Source organism: Caretta caretta, chromosome 25, assembly GCF_965140235.1.
Source record: "Caretta caretta isolate rCarCar2 chromosome 25, rCarCar1.hap1, whole genome shotgun sequence".
Lineage (NCBI taxonomy): Eukaryota > Metazoa > Chordata > Testudines > Cheloniidae > Caretta > Caretta caretta.
Genome location: NC_134230.1, coordinates 13877396 through 13904170, shown reverse-complemented (window position 1 = coordinate 13904170; position 26775 = coordinate 13877396). Strand labels below are relative to the sequence as shown.

The 26775-nt window shown below is 58.0% G+C and overlaps 1 protein-coding gene across 4 annotated transcripts; it reads left to right on the top strand.

Annotated features, from left to right (window-relative positions):
- The first annotated feature begins 1761 nt into the window (after nucleotides 1-1761).
- On the top strand, nucleotides 1762-26775 carry LOC125627351 (transducin-like enhancer protein 1). 4 transcript variants are annotated; one of them, XM_048831364.2, is made up of 21 exons: nucleotides 1762-1891; nucleotides 3148-3276; nucleotides 4004-4143; nucleotides 4810-4873; nucleotides 5548-5592; nucleotides 11428-11490; nucleotides 11743-11784; nucleotides 15042-15228; nucleotides 15978-15994; nucleotides 17441-17545; nucleotides 17804-17848; nucleotides 18374-18529; nucleotides 19614-19746; nucleotides 20430-20614; nucleotides 20703-20779; nucleotides 21132-21381; nucleotides 24290-24537; nucleotides 24874-25021; nucleotides 25144-25294; nucleotides 25874-25950; nucleotides 26225-26775. In XM_048831364.2, the coding sequence occupies exons 2-21, from the start codon at nucleotides 3253-3255 to the stop codon at nucleotides 26330-26332; spliced, it is 2265 nt and encodes a 754-aa protein (XP_048687321.1). In that variant the 5' UTR covers nucleotides 1762-1891; nucleotides 3148-3252; the 3' UTR covers nucleotides 26333-26775. The 4 variants fall into 4 exon arrangements, with proteins under 4 accessions (XP_048687321.1, XP_048687320.1, XP_074979356.1 ...); XM_048831363.2 differs by having other exon boundaries at nucleotides 1763-1891; nucleotides 11743-11817; XM_075123255.1 differs by lacking the exon at nucleotides 1762-1891 and adding an exon at nucleotides 2479-2819 and having other exon boundaries at nucleotides 11743-11817.

The following is a 26775-nucleotide window of genomic DNA, read 5'->3' as shown; positions in this document are numbered from 1 at the left end:
TCTGAAGCGTCTGGCACCAGCCACTATCAGAGGACAGGATACTGGGCTAGACAGACCATTGGTCTGACCCAGTATGGCCGTTCTTATGTTTTTCATGTTCATTTAAAAGCTGAAGGAAAGAAAATGACTTAATGGAGAATTGATGTCTAAGGCCCCGATCCTACAACTGGATCCTTTTGGGTGGACCCCTTTAGGCCAGCAGATGGACTAGTGTTGCAGGACCTGTACCTAAAAATGCAACCATCTTTTCAAGGATCTGTGGGATCCCTGTCTTATTTTAATCCTCTCCCTAAAATTTGTTAATATCAATTCCTCCCTCCTACTCTGTACATACTCACAACACACCAGGAAGTGTTACCAGCTCTTACAATCTTATTGCAAGAGTCTTAAGCGATCGTCTAAAACCTGGAGTCCCGTGGAGTGAATTTCAGCTGTCTAGGACAGGTGCTGGAACGAGGGTTTCTGGGAGTACTGCCGGACCCCCTGGCTTAAAGTAGTGATAACAACCCAAATAGATGGTTTCAATCTTTAGCACCTGGCCCTACTATAGAAATTGTTCCAACACCACTAGATTCTAGTTCTTGTGGTTATGGAGAAAAGCCTGAAAGCATGACCTATGGGCTCAGAAACAAGAAGGCAAAAGAAAAAAAATAAAAATTATTTCTCTTTCTCTTTCTCTCGAATTTTAAGCCAGTCTCGTGATTTTTGGAGGGCCTGATTGAGAGCTTGGGGTTGGTAATACTGTATAACCTCACACACAGCGAAGCAGCCTGACCTACAATACACTTGCCTTCACCCTTCGACTCAGCACACCTCCTACTTGCTCATCGCTCACTCAGAGATAAAACCCATGGGCACACAATACATTTGTGTTATGACATTTACCAACCGTGCAGCCAAAATGCAGCCACCACCCATGCAGCTCCAAAAATCCCCTCCACATGGATTCTCATGGTCATTCTCTCATCTTTGTCTGTCTTGTTCATTCATACAGCCCAAATGCTTGCACCCAGCGCCAATTACTAGCATATGCACAATACACTTACACAACCCCTTCACACAACCCAAATGAGTCACTTGACATGTTAGCTTATACACAGCACATGCCAGATCCCATCTGTACACAACTCCCTTCCACAGCATGCTGCCATTCATCCAACCAATAACTTTTGCACACGCTATCTTGCCCACGTGCTCTTGTGCACACACTCTCGCCTGCGTGCCCTTGCACATGGAACCTCACTTGCACGCTCTTGCACACGCACACCTCCCCCGTGGGCTCTTGTGCACACACTCTCGCCTGCATGCCCTTGCACAGGGAACCCCACCTGCACGCTCTTGCACACGCAACCTCACCTGTGCGCTCTTGCGCTTTACGCTTTCAATGTCTCTTGCACACTCAGTCTCTCATCTTTTCACACGCACTCTCATTCTCGTGCATGTTACGTTTTCTCGCGCACACGCGCGCACACACACACTCACACACACTCTCTCTCTCTCTCACTTTCTCTTTCTCTCCCTATCTGGGCGCTCCTGTCCCTTTAAGGGTTAACCTTCCTCTCCGCTACATCGCGTTCCACAGATTGACACATCCTCCCGGCGGCAGGTCCCGGCCGCCCAATCGGCGGCAGCCAAGCCGTGCCCCACGTGGGGACGGGCCGCTCCCGCCGCGCTCCCATTGGCCAGCCGGCTCGGCGATTGCCCGCACGAGCCAGGCCCCACGTGGAGCTGGCGCTAGTTCATTGATCGCGCTCCCCCCCCCCCAGCCAAGCTGCTGCCGCTGTGGCGGGGCGGGCGGGGGCCGAGGCCGGCCGGGAGCGAGCGCGCGGGCAGCCCCCGACTCCGGCCGCCCCCTCCGCGCTGGGCGCAGCCGCCCGGGGCCAGCGGCGCGGTGAGTCCCCCCGGGGGCGGGAGCCGGAGCCGGAGCCGGAGCCGGGCGGCGGGGGCCGCTTCCTGCCCGCCGGGCTCTACCTGCGGCGGAGGGGCAGGGCCCATTGTTTGCATGGGGGGGGGGCACTTGCTGGGGGCACGTGGGGCACATTCTCTAGGGGGCAGGAGAAAGGGTGGGGGGGCTGATTAGCAGGAGGAAGAGTTGGGGGCACTTGGGGGCAGGGAGGGGGGGCCCTCTTTGGAGTTGCAAGGGAGGGGCTGCTTGCTGGATCGCCAGGGAGGGGTGCAGGTGGGAGGGGGTGCTTTCTGGGGTGCAAGGAATAGCCGGATGTTTGGTGGGGCGCTTCTTCTGGGGTGGCCGTAAGTGGGAATATTGTCTAGGGGAGCCGTGGAGGGGGCACTAGAGGGAGGATGCCAGGGGCATCACTGGATGGGGCGGGCGGGGGGGGGTTGCTGGGTTTTTCCTTTAGGAGCAAGGGAGCCTGCAAGGATGGGGGCGGGGGGGGGGCTGTATTTACTTGCCTGCTTGTGGCTGTGCATGGACATATATGCTCGTGGTGGTGTTGGGTGGGTCTGGGCTAGGGAGAGGCAATGCTGGGGAGTGCCCTGCTGTCTTTGTCGAGGGCCTTACCCACATAAAGAGGGCTGAGTTCCTCCCCCAGGGAGGGCTGGCAGAGGTGCTTGCAGGCTAGGTGCATAGCTGGGACATAGGCACTTATGGGATGCATAGGGAACTACATGAGTCAAGCCTGGTGGGCCTTGCTATTTTAGTGATGGGGGCCAGCCAGGTGCTTGTAATGAACGGGCTGCAGGGTGGGATCTTAATGACCGAGCTGGGCGAGGAGCGGTCTGGGTCGGTGGTGTTGGAATTTAGACCAGAGTGAGCTGGATCCTGACAGTTTGTGGCTAAATGAGCGCGGGCTTGTTGAGTATGTGGGGCCTTGATTCAAACTATGGGTGAGATTATTGTGGGGTGGGGAAGGGACCTCTGGGTATGTACAATGGCTGAGGGCACTGCTGTACTGGGATGATGGAGAAGGGGTGTACGGCAGAGACCTTGCTTTTGAAATGTAAGAAGCATTTCTTGTTTGGATCTCACCTTCTTGTCCCATGGGATGGTGGAAGATGAGAAGCAAGGGCTCTCTGGTTGGTTGTAGTAGGACGGGTGGTAGTTGGGATTTGGCGGGACAGGAGTGATGGGGATTCTCCTCCTTTGAGTTTCCTTGGCTGGAACGTGGCTGTCCCTGTCTCTTTCAGAGTCTGGAGCTGGCTGGCCTTGGGCCTGGGCCCTGAAAGAGGATCCCGTGACGGGAGTGGTGGCGTGAGATACGGCTGGGATTGCACTCCTGCTTTGCTCCAAAGATGTTCCCCCAAAACCGCCCCCCGGTGAGTGCCCCGGTTACACTCCGTTCCCACGGCCCTGTCTGGAGCAGCATTGGGGCGTTCCTTATTTGCGCTAAATTGACCCCTTTCCCCACCGCATCCCTGCAGGCCGGTCTGTCTGGATTGCCCCGCCTAGGAGACGGAGGAAGCAGTTGTTGCAAGTATCTGTGCTTCTGCCTTTGCGTGAGAGTCCCACTTGAAGTGTGAATTTAAACCAGTGCAAAAGGCAGTGTGGACGCCCTTATTCCGGTTTCTCTTAGGAAGAGGGTCCAAGATAAACTGAATGACCAGTGTTTACGCAGGGGGTTGCGCTGATTTAGCTAAATCAGCTTAAAACAGGTGCAAGTTGTGTGTACGCGCAAGGAATTAGAAGGAGTTTGGTTTAATACCCCTCCGACGGTCCGTCCTGCATTCACCTTAGTGCTGATGTTCTCCAGCTTAGCTGTTAAAACCTGGCTGTCAAGATGGGACCAAAGGTGGCAAAGGATCGCCCTTCGAGGAGCTGATTTCCTTTGTGTCCATTCTCCCTCAGCTGTCGCCTTCCCGTGAGTGCCTGCTCTCTGTCTCTCCCCTGTGACAGAGCCAGGTGTGGGGATGGTGGCCCCAGGAACTGGGACTGGGGATTCTGCAGTTGTGGTCCCCCTCCCAAAAGCCTGGTTCTTGCAGGCTCCGTGAATAGCATGGCCATGTTGCGGTGACTGCCCTCTTCCTTCCACGCCCTCTGCCGTAGGTTCATCTCCAGGCGCCCGCCGTGGCTTCGACAGCTGCCAGCACAGTTTCCACAACCCCTCAGTCCCTGAAACTGACCTACCCAGAGACCCTGGACCGGATCAAGGAGGAATTCCAATTCTTGCAAAACCAATACCACAGGTAACGCACTGCCAAGCCCCACCGCGACAGCGAGAAGCGGTGCCCCTTTAACTGGGCTGGCAACAAACCGCTCCTCTATCTCCACGCTGGGCATTAGGTCTCGGTGGGCGGGAAGTGGCATGCCACGCCGGCATGGGTACTGAGCCATACGTGCCGCGAGAGTGTAAGAAGCCACCTCAGTTCCTTGAAACGCTCTTCTTGGGCAGCGCTGCCCAGCCTGCCAAAGCCCGTCTAGGGTTCCTGTGCTTAGTCCCACGGGCTTTCCCCAGCGTGTCTGGTCCTCCAGGTCTGGATTCCTGCCTGCTGCATTGCTAGTCTGAGCAATCCCTAAATGCACCCCCTGCCCCTGCTTTGTAGCTTGCTACATTTGGAAAGCAGATGGGGCAACATTCAAACTTCCTGCAACCTGTTTCCTTGGAGCACGGAAGCCCATGACACACGCTCCTTCCTGTGTGCCTGTCTGAATTCCCACCCCCTTTTCCCGTTCCCTACCTCTTGGCAGATGGGACTGAATGGATTCTGCCCAGTGGCTCTTTTCTCTGGGCTAGGGGTGGGCAGACCAAAGTTTTGCATGAGTCTGTTCTGCTCAAGCGTCGTGCTTCTGTGCCACCAGCTAACCCTTGTTCTCGTGGTGGATGGGGGTGGGGGGTCTCTTTATTTTTACAGCTTGAAGTTAGAATGTGAAAAACTGGCAACAGAGAAAACAGAAATCCAGCGACATTATGTCATGGTGAGCTGGGTGGTGCTCCCCTTTCCCAGAGTTCGGAGCGAGCGAAAGACCAACCGGGTTGGGTTTCCTTGGCTCCCAGTTTGCATTTGGGCTGCTACACCTGCCCCGGAGATCTGGCTGTGTGAGCTCACTCATGAGATGAGTGCGGCTGAGCTCTGCCTTGGTGGCTTTCAGCAGCGTGTTATTGCTGCCAGAGAGGGTGGGAGGGAGCGTTGGTCTTGTGATTTTACTGGGCCCCAAGCTGTGCGGGGAGGGGAGGGAATTGAGAGGCAGGTATAGCCCCATCTTTGCTCTTACTGCTGGAGTTGGGAGGGGAAGGGGTTGGAATCTGCTCGTTAGTTTCCCTTTTCCATCTCTCTCCTTTCTGCTGGAAGAGAAATGGAGCCAGACTGTGAGCTGCAGAGATCCCCTAGAATGTGGGGCCTGTGTCTGAAGAAGACAGTCTGGTTACTGTATTGTTTCTCTGTTTCCGGGGGTGGGGTGCTGGGGAGAGCTCGCCCTGCTCTTGGCAGTGAGATTTGGGGCAGTATCTTCTGATCCCAGCAGGGCCCGATAATGCAGGAATTCGGGGTCAGGCCGACCTTGCACGCCTGTGCTGGAGAGGACTTAGCAGTGGGTGGTTTGCCCATTAGCCTTGCATCTCCCTTAGTGACGCCGTGTTCTTTCCCTTGCAGTACTATGAAATGTCCTACGGCCTGAACATCGAAATGCACAAACAGGTGAGTCTCTGACATGCCTGGTCTTCCCGCCAGCTGTCTGTGGGAACCCACGGTGGGCTCACCCTTGCTTCCCACTTTGTAGCCAATCCCCATCCCAGATAAACCCAACCCTCTCGCTTTTCTCCTTATGCAAAACACAGCTTGGGCCATGGGTTTCCAAGATGGGGGCTGGGAAGGATGTCGAAAAGTCACACCCACCCTGCCTTTCCTATGTTGCGTGGGGTGGGGTGGGGCCCAGCCCCCCACTATGGAAAAGGACAGGAGCCACTGTTGCAGAGTTAGAGTAGAGGATTCCATTTCCAGCTCTGCTACTGACTTGCTTAGTGCCCTTGGGACGGTCCCTCAGTGTTGCCTCCCCTCTGCGATATGAGGATAGTTGTGGCTGACAGAGGTGGTCTTCGTGCGCCCCTGTGAGCCTTTGCACAGTGCTGGGGAAGCTCGGCGAGAATGCAGGGAAGATGGGCTTCAGGCCTGTGCGCTCAAGCGCTTGCGGGAGGTGGGTTTTGACATTCACCGCCGTCCCGCTTGTCCAGTCAGGGGACCTGGTGCCATGGGACCCCTGAGCTAAGCCATGGGCACTCAGCCAATGAATGGAAGATGGGTGAGAACTGGGCTCTGCGAGCCTTGGTGGAAGCTGTCAGATAATTAGTTACCAGCCTCTTGGTGAGCTTCATTCAGCGGCTACGCCGGGGCTGCCTGTGGGCCTGGCAAGTGTCCTGAGGCCCTGTGATGCCCAGGAAGAGCGAAGTGTTGGCTCTTCTCCCATTGCTGCCAGATCTGCCCTGCTACCCACAGTGGCCACACCGTGTCTGTATCAGGGAGTCCATGCAGGAGCAGAGGTGGGTGTGGGGAGGGGACTCTGGGGGCTCGGAAGCCGTTGGACTTTCCTTGCCTCCCCCTGCTGCACTGCACACTGGGTTACCAGCTGCTCTGAGACAGAAGGTTTCTTCTCATCTATTTTTAAAGAGGCTGCATAGGAGTCTGGCAGCGTGTGCCTTCGCCGGGCACATCCCTTCCCTTCAGCCCTGTGGACTCGCCCCCCGGCCCGGCCAGCTGTTGCACGGGTGTCTCTCTTGGGAGCATTTTGTTGACCGAGCTGCAGCCCAGACTGGGCTGTCCCCCCTCACCTCAGGAGCATTGGGGGATGCGTTTGGGGCATTCTACGCTCCAGGTTGCACTGATGGCTTTGCGTAGCTGGCCTGCTTCTCTGCTGCCTTCCCAGCAGAAGGAAAAGGCCACCTTGTAATGCCAGGGGCTAAGGGAAGCACGAACCACCCGCCCCCATGTAGGAGATAGAGAGCCGAAGGGAAACAGACCCAGCTCTGCTCCCCCCTCCCCTTCTCCCCCATTTCATCTGGCTGCTCGCTCGCTGTGCAGACAGCAGTATTTACTGCCGATTCCAGGTGCCGCTGGCCGCCTGCCAGCGTGCTGTCTGCACTTTTAACGAGGGCCCGTAAGTCTGCGCTCTGACAGCCAATGGCCCTCGTGTGAGAAATGGGAGCTGCCCGCGTAGAAGGCTGCAGGTTATCGGTGCTGCGGGGAGATGGAACCTCTCCTTTGCTCGGCTTGCTCGTCATCCCAGGTGGAGCCTTCGTCTGGGTCTTGTCCCGTTCTCACCCCCCCCCGCAGCAGGCAACCTAATGCCCCGGGCCGGCTGCCTGCTCCCACCCCCCTCGCCCGCTGCCTCTGCCAACCCGCACAAGCCCTGTTTTATTTTGCTTTATCGCACGCCGCTAGCTGCTGGCATAAAGAGCGCGTCGTTAACTTAATGCTCAATAAGGAGTCTCGTTAATAAAAAGGACGAGCGGCTGAATGGTCCAGCCAAGGAAGAGTCCACCCAATGCACGTCTTGCCGAGCCGGGTCTCCCGCCCTGCTCTCAGTAAGCTCCGAGAAGGATCCCAAAACCCCATTGTCTCAATGGGGAGCTATTATGGAATGGGCCGCGCTGCCTCCTAGCCAGATGGAGTCTTCAGGGGCTGGGGACTGAAGTCCTCTGAGCTGCAAGGGCCTGGTGCCGCTCCGTCCTCAGCCCCTCCGCTGAGACCGCCAAGAAGCCGGGGGTAGCTGTGTTGGCTCCAGCCGTCTGTTCGGAACGAGGCGAAGGCGATCTGCTGCTTCTGGGGTCACCATCGCGCGCTGGGCTTCTCTGCCACGGCTGCCCTCCGGCTGACTTCGAACCGGTGACCCAGTCAAAAGGTTCTGTATCCCACCAGCTCTCAACTGACCCCTCCAGTCCCTTTCAACCCTGGCCAATCGTCAGTACTGGGCCGACGCACTAGTTAAGCTCTATACTTCTCCCCGGGCTGCCTGGTTTCTCCCTCGTGTCGCGTGACTCTGGAGCGCGCCGCTTTCTTGTGTCGGAGCTTTGAAGAGGCCGGTGGGTGAGCGGGCCAAGCTCTGTTGGAATGGCTTTCTTCTCTGTGGCCGGCTCCCGGGCTGGGAAGGAAGCCCTGGTCCCTAAGCGTTCAACAGGGGATTCATTGCACTGCGGCTGGAGGGTCTGGATTTTCTTTTAACGGCTGCTCCGTGTTGCACTATAAACCCTGCCATGGTCCAGGTGGGAGAAGCTGCAGGCAGATCCCGGCGAGATGATATTTTTGGCGTGTTGTTTATACCAGGGAAAAACCCTCAGATCTGCCTGGACTTGGACTTTTCCACCCAAAATAGTGAGCGAAGGGGAAGCGGGGGTGGGGGTGGAGAGAGAGAGAAAGCCCTGAAAACAGCATGATCATTTTTCATGCTGAGAGCGTTAAAGTGCCAGTAAATTGCACATTAACGAGCGTGAGCGAATCGGAGGCAGTGCTCCCCGAGGAGCTGGCTGCCCATCAGTGCATTAGGAAGGAGAATCCATCACTGCTGGCCCCAGGAGATGGCTAAATCCTTCCCAGAAACTACCTGCTGCCAATATTTTTTTTTTTTTTTCCTGGGGACTGGTGTGTGTTGGTGCAGAGGGGAATGGCTGTTTCCTTTTTGGTGCTGGGGCGGGGGAGAATGCAGAGAGCACATGGCTCTTGGCTTTGTTTTTCATGAGTGAGAGAGATCTAGGACAGGATCATTAGATTTGCAGGCTCCAGCTGAGATCAGGGCTTCACTGTGTTAGGTGCTAGACAGACGCACAATGTCCCTCCCCAGAAGAGCTTGCAATCTGGAGGCTCCAGAGAGGGGGGGTGACTTTCCCAGGTTGCCTGCCTGGCTCCCAGTTGTCCTGACTCCCAATCCGGTGCCCTGTCTGCTAGGCTGCACGGCCTCAGAACGATCTCCTCGGCATGTGGCTCTAATGAGGGTCACCCCATTAGATAGCGATAAAAGGGCCCATAAGACTCCCTCCGGGGTGCATCCCATGTGCGATGGCTGCAGGATGTGGGGACCCTTTTCTGGCCACCCGTGGGTGGGTCTCATGCTCTCTTCTCTGTCTGACTGCTCGAATCCTGCCCGGAGCTGTGGTAGGTCATCCACCAGGGCCCTGCAAGTCTCTTGGATTTGGGAGTCAAGCCCAGAGGCTGCTTGCCTTCCATCCTGCCCTGCCTGTGGTGGCTTCTTAGAAGCTGTTGCCTCTGCTCCAGCGTTGGGAAGAGCAGAGCTGCTTCAGGCCCGAAGCCGGTGAGAGTTGGGGCGCCAGGTCCCCCTCCCTTCCCCCGCAGCTGGGTCATGCTAGAGAGAGGCCTCGGGGCAGTGTGAATAAACTAGCCCTAGGACGGGAAAGGGGTTCCTCAGTTGGAATTCCCTCCCCCCAGCTGATTCATGGGGTGGGGGCTGTGAGGGTCACCCCAGCCTGGCTTTCCCCCATGTGTTTGAGGGGATCCCTGTCCCTTTAATTCACGGCTTTCTGCAGCTGCTTGAAGCTGGAACCAGTGGAGGGTGGGGGGAAGTCTTTGTCTGGCCTTGCCCAGCTTGGTAGCTCGGGGCACTGATTGAAGTGCTGTGCTGTCCTCTCTCCACCTCCTTTCCTTTTCCTGCGTTCAGGCCTTCTGATTGCTTGTGGCACTCAAGTGTTGCAGAAAAACAGCAGCTGTAAGGAGAGCACCTCTCCAGGGCTTCCTGGCAAACCACCGAGCGCATCAATTAGCACTCGGCAGGGCTGGATAACTATTTCTGGTGGGAAGAGGAGACATTTGGGGGTGGGCATCTTGACAGGACATGGGGGTGTGTGTGTTGGGGGGGCAGGATGCTATCACCGAAACTTGGTGTTGCATGGCTCATTAGGTGTCAGCCATGGGGAGATGGTTGCACTGAGAGTCTGGGGGAAGCTTTCTCAGGGGTGGGGCATAGCAGGCATGTCAGCACTTGGTCTGGATGCTAGGATCTGGCTTCTGAGATGCTGTGGGCTTCTCACCCCCGTGCACCGAGAGCTGCCAGGGCCGGAGGAGTGTTGAGTTGGCAGGGACTGGCTTGCCGGTGCTTGGATCAGCCTTGGGGTGCAGGGGGCTCTGTTCCTCACCTGTCTAGGGGAGATTGTTACTTGGTTTCCCAGGGAAGCTGAGTGGTGTCCCCTGCAGTAAGGACACCCCCCCCCCCCGTCCCCTCCAGGTGCTCTCTGGATCACACAGCGGTTCCACTGCCTTCTCCCCTTAATTGTAGCTGGGCGGCGGGACTCCAGTTGGGTCTGGAGGGCCTGGGTTGGAAGGAGCCCACAGGATGGAGAGTGGTTGTCAAGGGAGGGGGCAGAGCTGGGTATTAAGCAGATAAGTGTGTCTATTGGGCTGGGGGGAGATAGAGCAATGAATGAAAAGCTCGCTTGAAGATGGGCTTTGACGTATCAGTGGCTTCTGGGAAGTGGCGGTATCTGCTACCAGGGGACAGGGGGTGCATGGGAACAGGGGAACATTAGTCCTCTTTCCGCTGTGGGTGGAAACTAGTGTGTATTTGGCTTGCAGCAGCGCCCAGGAGTCCCGGTTCTGGAGCAATGCCCCTCTGCGCCAGGCATTACATAAACAACAAAACAACTGGCCCTGCTCCAGAGAGCTGACAACCTGCCTCCCCCAAGACTCCCCTTTTCCCAGGGAGCTCTCCGAGGAGGAAACAAGCCCCGGCAGCCTGCACGCTTGTCCGGCACATGGCTCTCCGCTCGCTCCACTGAGCGGGAGAATCCACACATGGCACTGGTTTCTGCTGCACCGTAATGCTAAAGGGGGAGTGTGGAGCGTCACGCGTGCACATTGAAGCAGAAGAGGCCATGGAGGGCAAAGCAGCCTGGTGCACTGGTTAGAATAGGGACTTGGTGGGGCTAGGACTCCGGGGTTCTATTCGCAGCTCTGCCCTGCTCTGCACTCTCTGCTTTGCCCTCAGTAAACGTAGGTAGGTATCCCCCCTCTCTCCAGCAAGGAGAGAGACGAGCTAGCTTCTGGGAGCCGTGGATGGGTGTGTGTGTGTGTGTGAGGGAGAGAGAGAGATCTCATAGATGGGTTCTCCCAGCACCAGTGTATAATTCGGCTTGAAATGCAGCAAAATCTGGGCTGGGACGTGGTAACCGCTTAGCCCCAGCCGTGCTGCATTGGCAACAAGGGGATCTACACGTGACACACTCGAAGCTTTCAGTGGTGCACAACAGGGCTTAAGTGTGGTGGATGTAGTGGGATTCTAGAGGCAGAAGGTAACCCGTGTGTTTGAATAGGGTCAGGACATGGGGGCTTGTGCTGCTCCTCATGGGCTGTCTGATGGGCACAGTGTCTCCTCGCTCCAGATCGCTCTTGGCTTGGAGGCTAGGCCAACGGGCAGCCCTTGGCAGGAAAGGGAGGGGGTGTTTCTTGGAGCCCTGCCCAGGGGGCTGTGGTGGAACAGATGTGCAACGAGCAGCTCAAAGGTGCCGCTGACGTTCATGTATTTTCTCCTTCCAGACGGAGATCGCCAAGCGGCTCAACGTGATCTGTGCCCAGCTCATCCCATTCCTGTCCCAGGAGGTGAGGTGAACCTGTTGCATCTGCGGGCAGGGAGTGCGTAGGCTCGTACAGGCTGGCTGGGCGTTCATGGCTCCAGCCAGGCCTTGGAACGTCCCAGGCTGCCACAGGCTGTATTCGCAACCTCTTGGCAAGCAGGCACCTCTGCCTGTGGGTGGGGAAGGATCAGGTCATGCCATTTCCTTTGCCTGCCTTTTTAAAGGTGACCGGAGGGTTGGGTGTGTGTTTGTTTTTAATTATTTTGTCTCCTCGCAGCATCAGCAGCAAGTGGTCCAGGCAGTGGAGCGAGCCAAGCAGGTGACTATGGCAGAGTTGAACACGGCAATTGGGGTATGTGGATCGCCCCCCCGCTGCTGACCACAGTGTGTGTTAGGGAAAAAGGGTTCCCCTCCCGTCTAGGGTTAGGAGGGTAGCCTTCCCTGGACTTCTGTATTAGCCAAACAAAACACAGAGTCTTGGCTCTTTGATAAGCTATCCGTGTACTGCCACTCCCGGGGTTTAACTTGGTCTCCTGCACCTGGGGCTGAGGGAGGGGCTCTTGGCCTGTCCGAGGCGGGCTCCATGTGCCCCTCTAGTGGGCTCTCTTGGCACCGGGTTATGCCTCTCCCACGGCTCGGTGCATCCGAGAGGGGATTGTCCTACTTTAGCCGGGGCGGCTGCTGTCTGGGACCTTGGCTGCTGCGTTTCTTAGGGCTTCTATCCCGTAATGAGATCAGTGGGAGGATGGGGGAGGGGAGCACTCCACTAGCTCTGGCATCGAACAGCAAGGTGGGAAGCAGCTTCCCCAACTTGCTGCAGTTCCTGCTCTCCCCCCTTTCCCTCCCCCCGCCCATTGCAGGGGGTAGAATCCGAAGCTGCTTTATTGACGTTCCTGCCCCTTTAAAATTGGCCCCGCAACCTGAGGAGTGGCGTCTCCAAGTTCTAGGGAACCTTGTGCAGGGCAGATGGGGTTTTGTTTTTTAAAGGGCCGGTGCTGTAGGTACCCCTTAGGTCCTCCACACCTGTGTTCTGCCAGCGAGATGCACCATCCACACGGGATGGGGCGTGGTCAGCTCCGTTCACTGGAGGGCAGTGACCTTTCTCTTCGTCTTCCTGAGATGCCAGCGAAAACGCGTGCCTCCAAAGATTCCCTGGAAATGCCCTCTGAGCGTGAACCCCCCACTCTCCAGTGCAGATGGGCGAGTGTGTTAACCCAACCCCATTCAGTCCCCACTGAGCGCGGCCCCTAGAATTGTCTTTAAGGTTGGGCTGCCCCTTTCTTGGCCTTGGGGGACTGTGTGGGTTTCAAAGGCCAGAGAAGAGCTATTGGTCAGGGACGTGGGGAGACGAGCGCCCTTGAAAGTTGGCGAATGTGCATTAGGGGAGCTGGGATGGCTGTCTCTGTGTCAGGCCAGTTGCCAGCCAGGTGGATGGATGGGGGCGCGCAGCCAGCCCTCTTGGGGACTTTGTACTGAGTGGTGGGAGGATAAGGGAAGCGTAATCCCACCCTGGGGCTGAGAGCGGAGGGGAAGCATGTGAGACGCTGGCAGAAATAAAACGGGGAAGGAAGCGGAGGCCCAATAAAGGAGCGGTGACAACTTGCTCCATAGCCGCACTTAATGAGCAGATTATGAGAGCCTTTAAACGGAGGGATGTGAAAATGATAATGGAACAGGGTAATTGGATTTGGCACGGCGTGCCAAGGATTGGGGACATGAGACGCCGAGCAGAGCGCCTGGAACAAACCAAGACGAGGCAGCGTTATGGATCCTTGCGGCGGGGAGGATTGGCAGCTCGGCTCGTCCAAGCTGTGATGGGGAAAGCTGAACGCAGCTGAGAGTTGGAGGCTTAGAGACCTGGATGTGACAGAAGCAGAACAAATGGTGCAGGAGAGAAGAGGCTCCCCCAAATGTGGGTCGAAGAGCATTAGCGCTTGCCTACCTTGGTGAGGCAGAGGAGCACTGCTTAGGAGGCATAAATTAAAAATGATGGAGCTGGATCATGGCAGGGCTGGACAATTGATGTGTGACGCTATCCTGCTGCTGTTGCTCAACAGATGTGGGTGCTGAGGGTTCTGGGGGCTGGTATGTCGGGGGTTATGTACCCACAGGCATCACCCCTTTTAGCAAGGCTTGGCCGAATTCACTATTTTTATATGTAATTTTGATGAATAATATCGATTCTTTTAAAGCATTTTCCCCATATGTTTCCATTTTCACCATTGTGGGAAATTATGGGTGGATCAGCCAATTATTTATTGGCAGTCGATGCTGAGAATCAAGAAGTTAAAACTTTATAACCATTAAAACACAAACTGCCAACATCACCTCAAGTGTCAATATACACAAATTAAAAACTCTTAAACACTTTACAAGGAGTATTTTTCTTACTTGGCCTGTTTGTAAGTTTCGGTTAGTGTTGCTGGAAACAATGTGTGTGTATATGGTGAAAATGACATTTACCAACAAACATGGGATCCTTCTATGCCTATTTTTAGTTGAAAGGTCACAATCAAGCTCTGTTGTGACTCCAGATTCATCCTCTGTATTGATTGTAAAAAGAAAAAAATCAAATGCCCCCACAAGGTTCTTATTAAAAAATGAACGCCAGGCAAGGTGCTTCTCTGACCAGCTTTCTGTCGCATTGTAAACAGAGACTTTTCCCTGCTGTAGTTTGCCACCTGAGTGTTTGAGCCCTAAAAATGCAAATGAAACAGGACTCTGAACAAGAGTGAAACAGGCTCTCTCTGGCCCCACGGAGAGAAATGTGGAAAGTAAAGCGTGCAGAATGCAAAGTGGATTGTAATTGACTTTTATTAAAGGGGTGTTAGGGACTCAGATGGAGAAAGGGATGGGCTTGGGGTTTATTTTTTTTTGGTTTGCAAGTGAAATTGACAAGTGGCCCTATTGGGAAGAGATTTTTTTTTGCCACCATCTTCCCAGTGTTAGCCATCCAAAACTCACCAAGGAAGGGGGAAAGTGGTGGCCGGCCGAAGCAGAGGATTGTTGCGTGTGGTGAATTACGCTGCTAGCCCAGCCTGGCTCCTGGCTTGTGATATCTCAGGTGGCCAGGGGGAAGCCAAGACCGCTGCGGCGGAGGCAAGAGGGTTATTTTGGCCGCCGTTATCCTGTCTGGGATGGTACCTGGGAGCCCTCTTCAGGGAAGGCCCAGACTCGTGTCCTCCCGCCGCTGTAGTTCTGACCTCTCCCTTTATTTCTTAAAGCGGATGTAGCACCGGTGGCAGGGGCTGGACTGAGAGCTCTGGAGACTGACGTCCTGTGTCCGTAGTGCAGGTACCACATGGGCTGCAGTGGCCAGGCCAGCTTCCTCTGGGCCCCGGCCAGCTTGCCGTCTGACTGCTGTTGGGCAGCGACCTCTGCTTCCTTCACGGCTGGAGTGAGGCTCTGTCCATCTCGCTGCCGGCAGCTTTTTGGCGATCCTGGCTTGCAAGGGTTCTCAGCCTTGAGTCAGCGAGGCTGGCCTGGCTCTTGAGGGCAGGGTGGGGAAAAGCAGATGCCCCCTCTCAGGCGCTGGCGTCTCATCTGCCCGGTCTTCCGCTCTCTCTCTCTCCGCAGCATCAGCTCCAGGCGCAGCACCTGTCCCACCACGCCCCTCCCATCCCGCTGACCTCTCACTCCTCCGGCATGCAGCCCACCAGCATCGGTGGAGCCTCTGGGCTGCTGGCTCTGTCCGGGGCCCTGGGAGCTCAGGCCCAGCTCCTCCCGAAGGACGACAGGGGACTTCACGACAGTGAGCACAGAGGTAGGGCTGTGGGCCGGGGTGTAGGGCGTTAGGAGAGCAGGGAAACTTGACCCTGACTTCCCAGCTGTCAAGAGGGTGAACTCCAGAGAGAGTAGGGAACCTGGGGTATGGCTGGCAAGGGGAAGCAGAGCCCTGGGGTTACACCCCATCCCGGCCAGCCTCGGACGGCGCGTGAAGGCCATTCTCAGTCTCTCTGGGCGCCCTCCTGTCTTGCACTGGGGTTAGCGATTGGACGGGGCGAAGTGCTGCAGGTGGTGATTCGGCCTCACTCATCCCAGCCGGGCACGGGGCAGGGTATCGGTGGATCGGGCCCTCTGGGTGGGGAGGGGGTTTGAGTTTCCCTCCAGTCCTTGCCAGCAGGGGGTCGCTTACAGCCAGGGCCAATTCCGCCCGGAGCCACATACTTGGTGGGGTGGGGGGAACTCCCCAGCCGCTAGCGGGGGCTGGGGGGGGGGTGCAACGCGCTCTTGGAACGCTCGGGCTGGGCACCGTGGTGCAGGATGGGACCCAGCCAGGGCGGCTGCCAGGGTTCCAAATCCTGGGAGCTGAACCCCCGCTCCAGGACCAGCCCCATCCTGTCCACAAGCTGCAGAGGTGGGTGGCCGCGGACGCTGCCTCCCGGAGAGAGGAATAAGGGGGGGCGGGGGAGCATGTGCATGCGGGGGGGGGGGTCGCTCTGAGATGAAAGCAGCACCCTCTTCTCTCTTCCTTTCTTGCCCTGCTGCTGATCCGTGTTGCCATGGAGACAGAGCGAGACCTGGGTCCCGTAAGTACTCCTCCTCCTCCGCTTATTGTTTCCTTCCAGCTGCGAGAGGCTTTGGCCAGGGAGATTGGGTTGGGGGCAGGGCGGGGGGTGGTCTTTAAAAGCTTCCTTTTAGCCGTGTGGGGGGGAAGGTTCCCTCCCCTTGTCGGTGTGGGGGAGGAGGCGGTGGGTCTGGCGGAAGAGGGGTTGCAACCTTCAGCAGCATCCTAGCTGCTGCAGCTGGTAAGGAGCTGGCAGGCGGCCAAGGTCATGGTGGATTGAATCTCTTTCCTGGCGCGCGCCGCCCCATTTCTGTGTTGCACGGGGAGGGAGGCAGTGCATGGCACCTCCCTACGGGGGGAAGAGGGGGCTTCGCGTGAACCCGGCCTCCAGCTCGCCATGGGGGCTGGAAGCTGCGCACCCCTTGGAATGCAGTTCTGGCGGGAGGGCTCCGCACCCCTTATGACTAGGGCTAGAGGTGGGCAAAGTCTTCCCACTCGGGCTGACGCGGCTGCAGCTTATGACCCTGGAAGCCCTCCCTCCGTGTCCACCCTGGCCCTCAATCCAGACTTTCCCCGTTGGGGGGGTTGGATTCATCTCCCTCTTCCTTCGCCCACCACCCCTGCTTCACCCCGACACACGCACTTCTGCAGCTCTCTCACTGTGCAAATAGTGGGGGGGGGGTTCCCGGAGACCTGCCAGTAGGGGAAAGAAGAAGGCAGTTGGTTCAGTAGGCTTGGGAGTGCCCACGTCTGGGGGTGGGAGGTATCTCCCAGATTGCAACTCTTGATGTGCACGTGGCCCCATGGCCAGCCTACTCTGCTGCCCTGCACAAACCTCCGGGCTAGTGGGAACCAGGCTGCGGGGGGGTGGGCGGGGCTGTGACCGCAAGCTGCCAGCAGAGCCCTGGGTGCCATGGAGCTCAGCTCACTCCTCTTTCCCGTGCCCCCACCCCCGCTTTCTGCCGGGACCTAAGCTGGTTCTGGAGGAGCCACGTCCCAGCCAGGGAAGGCCCGTCAACCGCCCGTCTGGCTGCGTGGCAACTGGGTCCAGAGGCAGGCGCACGCCCTGGAGCCAGGAGCTCACCTCCTGGCTGGATCCCACTTCCGGCTTTACGCCCTGCCCCCATCAGCCGGTCGCGTTGCTGCCCTGCGGGCTTGTCAGAGGGGAGAATGGAGCCTCCGTTCGTCCCGCACTGCTCGAGAGATGCAGCCAGGGGAGGGTTAAGTGGCTTAGGTGTCCCATGGGCAGAGCAGAATCCAGCTGTCCTAAGGCAGTGGCCTTGTGGGAACATCGTGGGGTGGAGGGTGGGGGGCTCTGCCGTTATCCGTGTCCATCCTGCTCTGGTGGGGAGGGCAGAGGCCTCTTTGGGGCCAGCAATCCCTCTTTAAAAGAGGTGTGTGGGGGGGGTTAAGCCCGGGCCTGCTGTCTCAGCTTCGTAAGGCATCTGCTTCTCCTCTCGTTCCCTAGAGCTCCCTGGTGCTGCCCAACGGGGAGCGGGTGCGAGCCATCTCAGAGTACCTGAGCAACAGCAAGAAGAGGAAGGCCGAGGAGAAGGACTTTGTCACGGACTACGTGAGTGGTTCTTTGTAGCTGCTGGTGGTGGGGGCATGTCCCCGGGACAGGAGAGGGGGAGGCCTCTCCCCTCTACTAGCTAATTGTCTAGGCTGGGTTGGCATGTGCCCAGCCGTAAGCAGTCCTCCATGGGAAGCTGCCTAAGTGGTGCCATGACCCGTTGGGATAAAACCTGGTTCCCGTCTCCAGCTGGGCAGAGCTCTGTGCTTGGGGCCGCGCCGGCTGCTGGGTGTGAACGCTCCTCTCTCTGCGTTTCAGGGCAGCGATGCGGACAAGAGCGAGGACAACCTGGTGGTGGATGAGGTCAGTGCTGGGGAGCATGCCCTGGCTCGGCTGGTTGGCGGTTAGATGGGCTGCAGTGCAGTCTGGTGGGCTTTAGACGCACCGTGAACCTCCTTTCCTTGTGGGAGGGCCTGGCCCTGTTACCAAAGACAAAACTGGCCCTCAGAGGTTAGGGTTGCACTACTAGGGTTTAGCAGAGGTTGGAGGTGGAACCCAGGAGTCCTGCTCGAATCACTAGACCCGGAGTGGTGGGAAGAGCACGCAGGAATCTGGACTAGTTCTCCCCTCTGCTCTAACCTGCGAGGCTCCACTCCTTCCCAGAGCTGGGAGCAGAACCCAGGAGATGAGAGGCCCAGTCTACCCACCCCTGCTCTAACTGCTAGCTCACCCTGCCTCTGGCTGTTGTATGGAGTTCCCCGCTGGTGTTGCGGGAGATGCCTGGCTCCTGTACCTGTCAGCAGCCGGAGCCCCCCCGACCTGAGGCCGGTCGATCTCTCTCTCTCTCTCGTGCTCTCTCTCTCTCTCTTCTCCCCCCACCCACCACAGGACCCCTCCTCACCGCACAGCGTCCACTCATACTCCTCCCGCGAGAATGGGGTGGACAAAGTCCCGTTGCAGCGAAAGGAGGCCGTGCCACTCAGTCCCACCTCCATGGCCTCGTCCAGCAGCACCTCCCCATCCCGGAGCAAGGACCAGCCTACGGTATGTGGGGGTGATGGGGTTGGTTTGTTTCCTGCTATCCAGGGAGCAGTAGGGCGCGGGGAGGAAGCACAGTCCCCTTGTCACGCTGGTCCGGCTTTGCCCAGACTTCAGGGCTATGAAACTGGCTGCTTGTTCTCTCTGGGTGCGGCAGGAGAGGGCAGGGCCTTATGGTCAGGAAGCGACCATGTAAAACCAGCCCCACGTGGCCTCTGCACTGGTGGCCAAGCCCAGCGTTTGCTCCTGCTGGCCCGGAGGAGTTGCCTGCATCCTCGGCAGAACAAGCCGGGTCGCTCTGCCTAGTGCTAGTGGAGTGGTTCATGCCCCTCCTGGTGTGAGTGGAGCTGTTCTGCCCCTGGGGGCAGCCCGCCAGAGCTGGGGGGCTCTGCTGGAGAGGAGTCCGCCCCACCAGCCACAGAGGCCATTGCAAGGGCAGATCCACGCTGCCCGCTCCAGGGGGGGAGAGTAGGACCGTGTTTCCTGGGCTTCTCCTGCAGCCAGCCTCTGCCCTGGGTGGGGTGAGTTTGATGGCCTGTCGTAGGGTCCTTCTCCACTCTGCGCCAGGCTCCTGTGCTGACCCCTGTGCATTGGGGGCACGGACGTAGCTGGCCTGCTGCACAGCACGGGCTTGGCTTGCTGGGGTGCTGTGTGCCAGAGCAGTGTGGCTGTATCCTTGCCACTACACTGAGTTAAACCAACGCCAGGCTTTAGTCTAGACAAGCGCCAGGGCAGTCACCCTCCAGAGTCCTCCGTTTCCCCCTTCTCGTGCCCACGGGAGCACCCCGATTTCACAGCGATGTTTGTCTGGGGCCTGGCCTCGGCCCCAGCACGTCTCCTCCTGGGGGGGAAACCGGGCTGGGCTGTCTGCTCCCAACCAGTCAGTAAATCAGAGGCTTGGGTGGCTGCCCGTTCGGGGCTAGAGGGGCTGCAGAGCAGTGGCTGGGAGGGGGTTGCCAGAGCAGAGTGCAAGCTCTGGGGTGGGGTTTGGTGCCCCGAAAAGCCCTGTCTGGAGGCGGTGCCCGGGGGGGGCAGGGCATTTCCAGGCCGCTGCTGCGGCGAGGTTTGAGTCGGACTCTCCGCTTTGCAGGCGGAGAAAGCCGCAGCTCCCGGTTTGAAGTCCAGCACCCCGACTTCCCCAGGGGACGCCACGGTGCCAGGGTCCAGCAGCACCGCCCAGCAGTTCCGCCCGGGGGCAGCGAAGCCCTCGGCGGATTCGTCAGGTAGTGGGAGGCTGGGGAGACCCCTGAGGTGACGCTGGCTGGGGGGCAGCGAGACGCAGTCGCTCCGCACTTGGATGCAGAACAGCCTGTTGCGGTGACCCCGGAGACTGGGCTTTGGCTGCCCGGGCCGCTGGCTCTGGCGCTGCCCTGTGCGGGGGACTGGACCCCAGTCGGGTGCTTCCCATGTTTCAAGAAGTGGCACCACGGGCCATACCTGGCTAACCTGGAGCCTGGCCAGGCTGCTGGGACAGGGCACCCCGGCCAGGCTGGAGTGGTGTGATGGGGAAAGGATGCCCCAGCAGCCGCCTCCTCCACCTCTGTGATATCAAGTCCGGTGGCTCTAAGAGGCCTCGTCCTGGGAGAATGAGAACTTGGCTCCAGGTACCCAGCCATCAGCTCCCAAAGCCAGGGGGCAGCCCTAGAGCCGGGGCTGGAGCCTCGCTGAGCGCCAGGGCTGAATGGGGCGGGGGGCAGCCGAAGGCAGAGCCAGCTGCCCGACGGTCAGCAAGGCAGCTCCCCGTCCGTGCTCCTCGAGCACGTTGGCCAGCGGATGCTGCTCCCAGGGACAGCAGTGAGGTTGGGCCTGTTCACACCATAGCTTGGGTTGGCCCTAAGCTCTTCCCTCCCGCCCCCGGTCCTGGCCACTGCTGCTCCTCTATCTCTGTGACTTTCTCCTTTCCCAGCTCTGGGCCTGAGGAACCCGCTGGCCATGCAGAGCTCCTACCCGGCCACCTTCGGCATGGCGCACCCCTCCGTCAACGGCGACATGGCCGGGGCTGGCGCCTACGCGGGGCTGCACCTGGTGTCCTCGCAGCTCAACGGGGCAGCAGCGGCCGTGGGAGCCACCGGCTACGGCCGCTCCCCTCTGGTGAGTGCACTGGTGGGGTGGCGGGGAGGCGGCCGGCCGGCCTCCTCCTGCAGGTGACTGAAGGGAATTCTCTTCTCTGCTTGGCTAGATTGGCTACGACCCCCACTGCCACATGCGTGTCCCGGGGCTGGCGGCCGGCATGCAGGCGGGGACCTCGGGCAAACCGTAAGTGCTGCACACACCAGGGCGAGGGAGATCCCTCTGGCAGGGGGCTGCGAGCTGAGCTGATGGGGGGGGGGGGGCTGTGCCGGGGCGGCGGGGATTCCCCTTGTGTGCCCCCTTTCCATGTTGGGCGTAGCCCTGGCCAGGTGTGAGTCTGGGGCATTGGATGGCAAAGCAGATCCAGCTGCTGCTGCTGAGCTGCCTCCTTCCCTTTAAATCACCCCTGGCTTCGAGGAGGTGTTGGGTTTGATGCTGGGCTTTGATTAATGTGATGTGCCCTCTGGGAGTGGAGGGAGAACCGGACCCAGTTTGCTCAGGGGACTGGGTCTTGCTGATGCCTCTCCCCCTCCTCCAGCGCCTACTCCTTCCACGTGAGCGCCGACGGGCAGATGCAGCCGGTCCCCTTCCCTCCCGACGCCCTTATCGGCACCGGCATCCCCCGGCACGCCCGCCAGCTCCACACCCTGACCCACGGCGAGGTGGTCTGCGCCGTCACCATCAGCAACTCCACCCGGCACGTCTACACGGGGGGCAAGGGCTGCGTGAAGGTGTGGGACGTGGGGCAGCCTGGGACCAAGACGCCCGTGGCGCAGCTGGACTGCCTGGTAAGGGGAAGGGTTGGAGGGCAGGACAAGAGAAGCAGAAATGGATTAGGGCTGGTCAGCTTAGAAAGGGGGTATGAGAGAGGTCTATAAAATCATGACTGGTATAGAGAAGGTGATTTGGAGAAGTGTTGTTCACCTCTTCACACAACCCAGGAGTCACCTGATGGAATTAGTAGGCAGCAGGTTTAATACAAGCGGAAGGAAGTATTTCTTCACACAACACACAATCAACCTGTGGAACTCACTGCCAGGGGACGTTGTTCTGGCCAAATATCTAGTTCTTTTTCGAACCCGGTTAAGTTCGTGGAGGTTAGGTCCGTCAATGGCTGTTAGCTAAGGGATACAATGCCGTGCTTGGGTCAACCCTAAACCTCTGACGGCCAGGAGGGGAAGACTGGGGTGGATCACTCCAGCTGCCCTGTTCTGGACATACTCCTCTGACGCTCTGGTATTGGCTGCTGTCGGATACTGGGCTAAATGGACCATTGGTCTGACCCAGTATGGCAGCTCCTATGTTCTTTATGTCCTCTGAATTCCGGTGCAGCCTCGAGGGGGACAGACCCTGCTGGGCTGGATGCAGCCTCCAGTGTTTGTGGGTGCAGATGAGAGCACATGGATGTGTCCGGTTTAGGGAAGCATTTAGATGGGCATCTTGCATTTAAGCAGCTCTCCAAGAGGAGTAAGAGAGGTGCTCCCGGAGACTACCAGAGACCTGCGGGCGCAATGAGCGTCGGTGCAAAGTTCCCACCCAGAGAAACAAATGGGAGGTTGTCTGCAAATTAGCCTGAATATACCCCATCACTCCTGGCTGCCGCCTTTGAGGTGGGGCGTGGCCGCTGGGCTAATGTGACCGTTTAAGACAAGAAATTAGTTCAGTAGAAACTCCACAAAGAGGATTTGGGCCTCTTGGTACTTCGATACGATGCTGGGTGCAAAGGATTTTGTGAGCATTGGTGGCCAATAGCAGCCTGGGTATCTCTGTCTAGGTGTGTCTCTGGCCCCCGTCATCAGAATATCTCAGTATCTCCCAGTCGGTGCATTTTATCCTCTGGCGGTAGCGTGTAGGCCTTTGTGTGTCACAGGGAGTCGTTAAAAAAAATTAATGGACATAAATTTAAACCCTGCTCCGTGCCTCACCCCACCTCCAAATTTCACCTCCCTTTAAACTGTGCGCAAATTACTTGATGTTTGTGGCTTAGTTTACCCATCTGTAAATTGGAGCTAATATAACTGAGCTACTTCCTTAGAGAGCCGGGCCTCGAATCAAGCAGTGTGGATTGGGACTCAGGGAGGGGGCTGGGTTCTGTTCCTTGCTCTGCCACTAGCCTGCTGGGTCACCACAGGCAAGTCAATCTGCCTCCGTATGTCTCGGTTTTCCCCATCTAGAAAACAGGGGTGATGATACTGACCTCCTGTGTCAAGTGGTTTAAGATCTGTGGATGAAAGGGCGGGGTGGTGGTATAAAGCACTCTCAGATCCTTAGAGAAAAGGCCCTATGCATATACAAAGGGCAAAAATCCTTCAGTAGCATGCACCCCAATTGAGGAACACACGCGTGCACACGAGCCCAGTGTTGTGTGAACGCACCCCCATGCACAGGGCTCGCATGGTTTTCAAAGCTCTGTCCACATTCGTCATGATCTGGTGAGAATGAAAATGTAGCCGCGCTATTCCCTGGCTGATATGTTAGGAGGACACGGGGAGCGGATTACTATTGCGGACAGGAAATGAGTCTGTTGGTTTTGACAGTGATGTGCGTAACCAGTTTCACTGTTTTCCCCTGGATCTAGTCCTTGACGCCCTGGTCCTGCAAATACTTACACATGTGCTTAAAGCTAAGCACTTGCATAAGTGTTTGCAGGATTGGCCGTAGTCCGTTTCTGCTTTTGCTTATGGGGTCTGTAGTCCCTCGTTTAATGAGAGAGACACATCCTGGAAAATGGGATTCTGGGGCCACTGAGGCAGGGACAGGACCTGGAACTCTCTTTTTAGCATTGCCTGACTAGATTTCAAGTATGTCCCTTTCTGATAACAAAATACAGAGCTATCTTCCTGCTGGCCTTAAAGCAGCAGTCTGGTAACAAATCTTCTTCCTGGAGTTGTGCTGACCTTGAAGATACTGATGCATAAACAAGGAAGCGGATGAGTCATGATCATTTCAAGCTGCATTGGAAATTTAGGAGAGGGGAAATCTGTATTTTAGTAATTGGAGGTGGTGCATAAATTATTTGGAGAAGGTTCTCTGTTCTGTGTTAGGAAGGAGGCTAGACGAGATGAACATAGTGGCCCATTCTGGCCTTAAATCCATGACCACCTTTGTGAGGCAGGGAAGTGCTGCTGTCACCATTTGACAGGTAAGGAAACTGAGGCACAGCTAGGCTAAGTGAATTGACCAAGGTCATATGTGGAGTCTGTGGCAGAGCTGGGAATAGACTCCAGGTCTCCTACAGTGTCCTGATCACTAGCCCTTCCCACCTGGGAGAAGGGCCTGTGTCCCTCCTGACTAATCTGCTCCTGGCCATGAGCCCCATCCCGCAGGCTCTTGCATGGTTGCTCCTCTTGTTCATGTGCCAGAACCAGCCGTGTCTGTTGAGCAGCTGCTGCGGAGAGCCGATGCTGTGGGCATGAAGCACTAACAATCGCGTGCTAGTAAAATGAAGGCCCCCTCTTGGGCCCCCCAGGCATGTGTGTTCAGTGCCGGAAGCCAAGCTCCGGAGGGTGTGGGCTGCAGGTCTCTTCCCATCGCCCAGACGGGCGCACTGCAGATGGTCCTATCCGCTGGGGTTTCTCCCATGGGAGTCCCCTCCGGAGCTGGGAGGCCTCAACTGGCCCCTAGTTAGGACTCGAGCGGATGTCTGAGCCGTGACAGTAACTGACCCCTTTGCTCCACCTCCTCTCCCTTCCCCAGAACCGTGACAACTACATCCGCTCCTGCAAGCTCCTCCCGGACGGGCGCAGCCTCATCGTGGGGGGCGAGGCCAGCACCTTGTCCATCTGGGACCTGGCCGCGCCCACCCCCCGCATCAAGGCGGAGCTGACCTCCTCGGCGCCCGCCTGCTACGCCCTGGCCATCAGCCCCGACGCCAAGGTCTGCTTCTCCTGCTGCAGCGATGGCAACATCGTGGTGTGGGACCTGCAGAACCAGACTCTGGTCAGGTGAGGCCCGCTCCACGCCCCCGTAGCTCGCAGGGCCTTCCCTGTGTGGTCCCCCCGGGTCAAGTGCATGCGGCTGGGATCAGCCGGGTGACCTCTGCCTCTCGTTGCCGGTTGGCGACGGTCACACCTCGGGGTGCATGGACTGCTGGGGTGGGACCTGCCGAACCAGACTCTGGTCAGGTGAGGCCCGGGGTCTGCCTGCCGCCGGCTAGGCATCCCTTCCCAGGGCGCGGGGCGGTGCGGCTGGCTGGCGCTGGAGCGGGGAGGAGCTGCCTGGCCGCAGGACCCGATCCTGCAGCAGGCTCCGGGGCCTGACGGCCGCGCTCTCCCCTCCAGACAGTTCCAGGGCCACACGGACGGCGCCAGCTGCATCGATATCTCCAACGACGGCACCAAGCTGTGGACGGGGGGGCTGGATAACACGGTGCGGTGCTGGGACCTGCGGGAGGGGCGTCAGCTTCAGCAGCACGACTTCAGTTCCCAGGTAGGGGGCGCCGCAGAGCCCGAGCGGGTGGGGGCAGTCGCCGCACGGCGCTCTCCCCTCTCCCGCAGAGCCAGCCGGGCAGGGACCCGTTTCCCAGGGCCTGACTCTGCCTTCTCCCCCAGATCTTCTCGCTGGGCTACTGTCCCTCGGGGGAGTGGCTGGCCGTCGGCATGGAGAGCAGCAACGTGGAGATCCTGCACGTGGCCAAGCCGGACAAGTACCAGCTCCACCTCCACGAGAGCTGCGTCCTCTCCCTCAAGTTCGCCTCCTGCGGTAGGGAGGCGCCGTCACTTCTAACCTGCTGGCTGGGCCGAGCGGAGCCGTGAACCCCTTCGTACCAGGGTCTCATGCGAAGGCCTGTGTCCTGCCTCTATCCCGCCTACAGTAGGAGGGAGCTGTCCTGCCCCAGCCCCATAACCCCTCTGCTCAGAGTCCCATGTCTGTGCTCCTAGGGGAAGGTGGACAATCCCTTCTGCACCGTGCGCCTAGGCAGCTCTGCAGTGGGAGTAGGAGGAAGCAGAGGGGCCTTCCTTCCTGACCCTTTGCAGCGAGCCTGGTACTCCCTGAAGCATGAGAGTGCCTCGCCTGCCGCCTCGCCTCCACTGGCATCAATCCACCAATGGTTCTGCCTGAGTCAGAGCCATCCCTTTTCCTCCGCTTCATTTGGCTTTGGGGTGTAATTTTGGTGCATGCCTCTGGTTTCGTGCAGGGGGTTGGGAGACATTCCCCCACCTGCTTCTTTTTGCTGGGGCTATCCTGTGACTCATCTGGGGGTGGGGCCACACGCTTGGCTTGAGCTAGGCTTGCCCCCCTCTCCCTCCGTCCTGGTCACGCTCTGACACTCTGCCGCAGGTAAATGGTTCGTGAGCACAGGGAAGGACAATCTGCTGAATGCCTGGAGGACGCCCTATGGAGCCAGCATCTTCCAGGTGAGCAAAGGGGGTTGCTTGTCCCGGCAAGGGGTTAAACTAGGGGCAGTGGCGGGAGAGGCCGTCTCAGCAGGAGCCTGGTTTTTAGCCCAGTAGTAAATTTGTCTTAATCCGTTATCCTCAAGCAATCGGCTCTCTAAACTAGCGCAGCCTAGTGTCTCCCTGGAGGCCTTGCTAAGTAGTTCAAGGCCAGCTGGTATAAATCACTGCACCACTCCATGGCCTTATATATGAGCTGGTTTGCGATGTCTCCTCTCCCCGCTCTTCCTTGCAGTCGAAGGAATCCTCCTCGGTCCTGAGCTGCGACATCTCCACCGACGACCAGTTTATCGTGACCGGCTCGGGAGACAAGAAGGCCACAGTTTACGAGGTTATTTACTGAAAGGCGGCTGGACGTGGGGGAGCCGGCTGCGCGTCCGTCCCAGCCCGCCCCCTCTGCACAAACATCCACAGCAGTGACTTTCCAAAGAACCCCTGGAAGGGAGGGGGGCGGGAATCGAAGCTGGAGAGAAGAGCAAAGTGGGGAACCCTTGAAGTTCCAGCCGGCCACCCCCGTCCAGTGAAGAAGTCACTCTCGGCCCGAAGGGACAGCATCTACCCAGATCTAACTTCCTGGGCGCGCTCATTCTTTTGGGTTTTTAATCTGAACACTGGGGGATTGTTTTTGTTTTTTTGTTTTTTTTTTTAAAAACTGTTGTATACTGTTTTTTGTTTTGTTTTTTTGTTTTCTTTTTAAAGCTCCAGGCTGAGCTGGGAAGGAGGTGGCCACTCCACCCCTGGCTGTCTGGCTTCTAGGTTGTATTTAATAAAAAATCACCCGAAGAA